This window comes from Octopus bimaculoides, unplaced genomic scaffold, assembly GCF_001194135.2.
Source record: "Octopus bimaculoides isolate UCB-OBI-ISO-001 unplaced genomic scaffold, ASM119413v2 Scaffold_51101, whole genome shotgun sequence".
NCBI classification, from domain to species: domain Eukaryota; kingdom Metazoa; phylum Mollusca; class Cephalopoda; order Octopoda; family Octopodidae; genus Octopus; species Octopus bimaculoides.
In genome coordinates this window covers 129227-133356 of record NW_026315910.1, presented here as the reverse complement: position 1 = coordinate 133356, position 4130 = coordinate 129227, and the positions used below count along the sequence as shown (strand labels likewise).

The 4130-nt window shown below is 41.0% G+C and overlaps 1 protein-coding gene across 1 annotated transcript in view; it reads right to left on the bottom strand.

Moving 5' to 3' along the window:
* LOC106875649 (ankyrin repeat and sterile alpha motif domain-containing protein 1B) overlaps positions 1–2375 on the bottom strand; it is a 53946-nt gene extending 51571 nt beyond the window's left edge. Inside the window, exons 1-3 of the mRNA XM_014923889.2 lie at positions 2245–2375; positions 1127–1263; positions 256–339 (exon numbers count right to left, since the gene is read on the bottom strand). Coding sequence (XP_014779375.1) covers positions 256–339; positions 1127–1252 — 210 coding nt within the window. The 5' untranslated portion in view covers positions 1253–1263; positions 2245–2375. The remainder of the gene's footprint in view (positions 1–255; positions 340–1126; positions 1264–2244) is intronic.
* Between the last annotated feature and the right edge of the window lie 1755 nt (positions 2376–4130).

The window sequence follows — 4130 nt, the reverse complement described above, 5'->3', positions numbered from 1 at the left end:
ATATATATATATATATATATATATATATATATATATATATATATATATATATATATATATATATATATATATATATATATAGTGGGCCATAATAGATTAACACATTTTAAATGCCAACATCTTGGATTATGATAAATGACAGATATAAATACATATATACACATATATATACTTGGTTGTTGCATTCAATTAAATAACATAATTTTTTCCTAAATATTTTAACAGAGCAAGAAGGGCATGGCCGGATTCACTTACAGTCACATCTGGAACAGGAACTTGCTTCTCACCTAACGATGCCAGCAACCGCTTGCGGTGGCCCAGTGTGCCAATGTCCAACACCTGAAGAACACAGACGCCACAGGAGTGGGGGGTGGAATAGGTGTTAGAAAAGCATTGATGATAATGAAGATAAGAATTTCAAAGTTTGGGACAAGGCCAATAATTTCGGGGGGAGGGGGTAAGCCAATGAGATCGACCCCCAGGACTCAACTGATACTTATTTTATCGACCCCCAGAAAGATAGAAAGCATGGTCTCGACCTCGGCAAAATTTGAACTCAGAACATAGCGGCAGACATGAGGGCCCCAAAAGCCTGCAAGAATAAACCAATGCTTTGGGCCCTAAAGGAATTATTTATTGACAGTGAGCCACAGCATACATAGATCCAAACTGGGCCCCTAAATCCATGAGGCCGTGGACAAATCAATGGATTGGGCCCTACAGCGTTTATTTATTTATTTATTTATTGACATCAAACTACAATGTATCTAGATCAGAATTGGGCCCCTACATCCTCTGCAAAGGGCCAAGGGTCAGGAAAGGGGTCAAGGGTCAGGAAAGGGGCCACGGATCAGTATGGAACATGGGGAAATATAGAATAAGGGATAACATTGAGACGAAGGACGTGAAGGTAAGGGTTAACAATTTTGGTGAACATTGAAAATGGGGCCAATAAAGAGCAAGGGTCAACATGGAGACAAGGACCTACATAAAAATAAGGGTCAACATGAAGAAAAGGACCAATATCAATATAATTGCCAACATGGAAAAAAGGGTCGACAAGAAAAAGGGCCAATATAAAAACAGCAAAAAGGTCAGCAGTGACCCCTAAATGCCGGGTACTTACTGTGGTCAACTCCAGCTCCCATAACTGTCGTACTCGTTCCATCTGGTCAAAGCCATGAGATATAAAAGTATCGCAATAATCAATCAGCCGTAATGACTGCAGCCATTCCGCGACGGAGCCGGGCATATTATCAGCACCTGGAAGGGGAGAAGGGAACAGACCATGAGGAAAGCGTGGGGTCAGCGTGGTATTTGTGTGTGTGTGTGTGTGTGTGTTACTGGCCCATGGCGGTAGCACGTAAAAAGCACCATCCGAACGTGGCCGATGCCAGTGCCGCCTGACTGGCTCCTGTGCCAGTGGCACGTAAAAAGCACCATCCAAACGTGAATGAAGCCAGTGCCGCCTGGCTGGCTCCTGTGCCAGTGGCACGTAAAAAGCACCATCCGAACGTGAATGAAGCCAGTGCCGCCTGGCTGGCTCCTGTGCCAGTGGCATGTAAAGAGCACGCACTACACTCTCGGAATGGTTGGCATTAGGAAGGGTATCCAGCTGTAGAAACATTGCCAGATCAGATTGGGGCCTAGTGCAGCCTTCTGCCTCTCCAGACCCCAGTCAAACCGTCCAACCCATGCCAGCTTCCAAAAGCGACGGTAAATGATGAAGTGATGAAGATGATAATATACTAAGATATATAAGACAAAACTGAGCGAAGCAAAGCGTTTTTAACTCATTTCCATCATGTTCCGATGAAAGACATGTGGCATCTTAGAAACTGAGAGAGTTATTCCCCTTAAACTATGAAAATCGAGGGAGGCTTGACCTGGTAGAAATAGCAGTCAAATCTCCCTTAAATCTCCATTAATTCATATATGTTTGTATGAGCCAATGAGGGAAACCTCTACATGGTTGCTGGATCTGGTAGAAATAGCAGCCAAATCTCCCTCAAATCACACCCTACTCTCTTATCTATGTATATATGTATGAGCCAATGAGGGAGACCTCTACATGGTAGCTAGACCTGCTAGAAATAGCAACCAACCCTCCCTCAAATCACACCCTACTCTCTTATCTGTGTTAAATACTTAAATGATAGATGTGATGGTCTGAACTGGAGGATCTTCGGTTCTAGATCACCTCAAACAGTGCCACCCTGGGGCTTGAAGACAAGAACAACTTACTTATTGGTTTGACTTTCGGCAGAGATTTCGCAGCTTCCAGGATCTGCCGCCGATGTTTGGGGTCTTTGATGCCAATTTCTTGCAGATCAAGGTCTTCTAGGATGTTTCCACCCTGAAAATATAAAGGAAAAAGGGGTGGATTTAGACTACAGCATACAAACAAACATATACAGAGGTATTTCTTGGAAAAGAACAATGTTCAGGGTCAGGGGTGGACACAGAAACAGCTAGACACAGCAGCTAAATATACCTCAAATCACACCGAAAGGGAAGGCACGTTGAATAATTGAATTCTGGATCAGACAGGGTGGCCATGGCAAGGTCACGACCTCAATCAGATCGAAACAATAACTATAGTCACTAACTGTTATACTGTACATTGGATAGTGTAGTCCTAGATACACTATGCCTGAATAAAAGACGGAATGGTCAAAGTTGGAACATCTTTGATCACGGGTCTGTCTGGATCAGGACTGACCTGGGGCTAAACAACAACAACAACGCCATGACCATCACCGCAGATAACACACATCACCGTAATGTGACGAACAGGAAATGAAATCACAAACATCGAAACTTCTGTAAGAGTTGCCTCCCTTTGACTGCTGCTTTTAAAAGAGACAAGCAGTGTCTTAACCAAGCTAGAAATAACAGCTAAATCTCCCTTAAATTACAGTTTTTTTTCTTTCAAAATGAAGGTAGTGATTCTCCCTTGCTAGAAATAACAGCCACATCCCCCTCAAATTATATTCTGTTGTTATAAAAAACACAATAAGGTGTTCACTATAATCATGCTAGAAATAACAGTCAAATCCCCTTCAAACTACATTGTACAGTACAAATGCTTTCACTCCACTCCACACTTTTGTTTGCCATCAAACTCGATCCAAAGTAAGGGTTTCTGTCTTCTGGATCCATTCCAAGTGACTTCATAGTCGTCCTTATGCCAGCCTTATATATATATATATATATATGTCCGGCTGCTATTTCTTTTTGTTCTTGGACTCCCCAAGCTCGCACGTACTTCTTTGCCCCTCCTGTTCGTGCTTCACAGCGTTCAATACATACACACTTCATGTCTGGCTGTACTGCCTTTATGCTTGTCTGTTTATTCACCGTTTCGTTTTCCTGTCTTGTTTTCCGTCCGCCACTGCCCTCCACGAAAATAGTTTAATTTGTGTTCGTGGGAAGAACCATTTCAACGATGCGTACTGCCTTAATTCTTCGAAACGCCGGTGTTTTAATGGTGGCAGCTGATGAAGGAGATGTTTCTATGTGGCTTGCTTGTTTGTTGTACCTTGTTTATCATTTTGTCCATGTTCTTTTGCCACGTCATGTACCCAATTTTGTATTTATATGTACATGTAAATGAAGGTATGTACATACATGTACATATATATGCATATACTCATATATTGTTTGTATATATATATATATACATATATATATATGGATATATGCACATATGCACACACATGTAGACACATTTTAACGCTCATACACACAGCAATGTTGTGTTGCGAGTATTTAACACAGATGGGTGTATATTATAAACATTATCTGATGTAGAAGCTGATATCAAATGTAGAGCGTATATATAAATTTATGTTTATGTACGCATATACAAGACACCCATTTATAAATATATATATACATAAAAAACGTGTGTGTGTATGTGTGTATAACTGTGTCATTTATCATTGATCTTATCTTTCAATATATACAAATATATATACATACATGGTGTGTGTGTGTGTGTGTGTGTGTGTGTGTGTGTGTGTGTGTGTGTACTGAAAGATAACATCAGTGACAAGTGAATAGAAACATTGGGACATCAGCTGTCTGCATGTGTGTATATGTGTGTGTATATGTGTGTGTATGTGCGT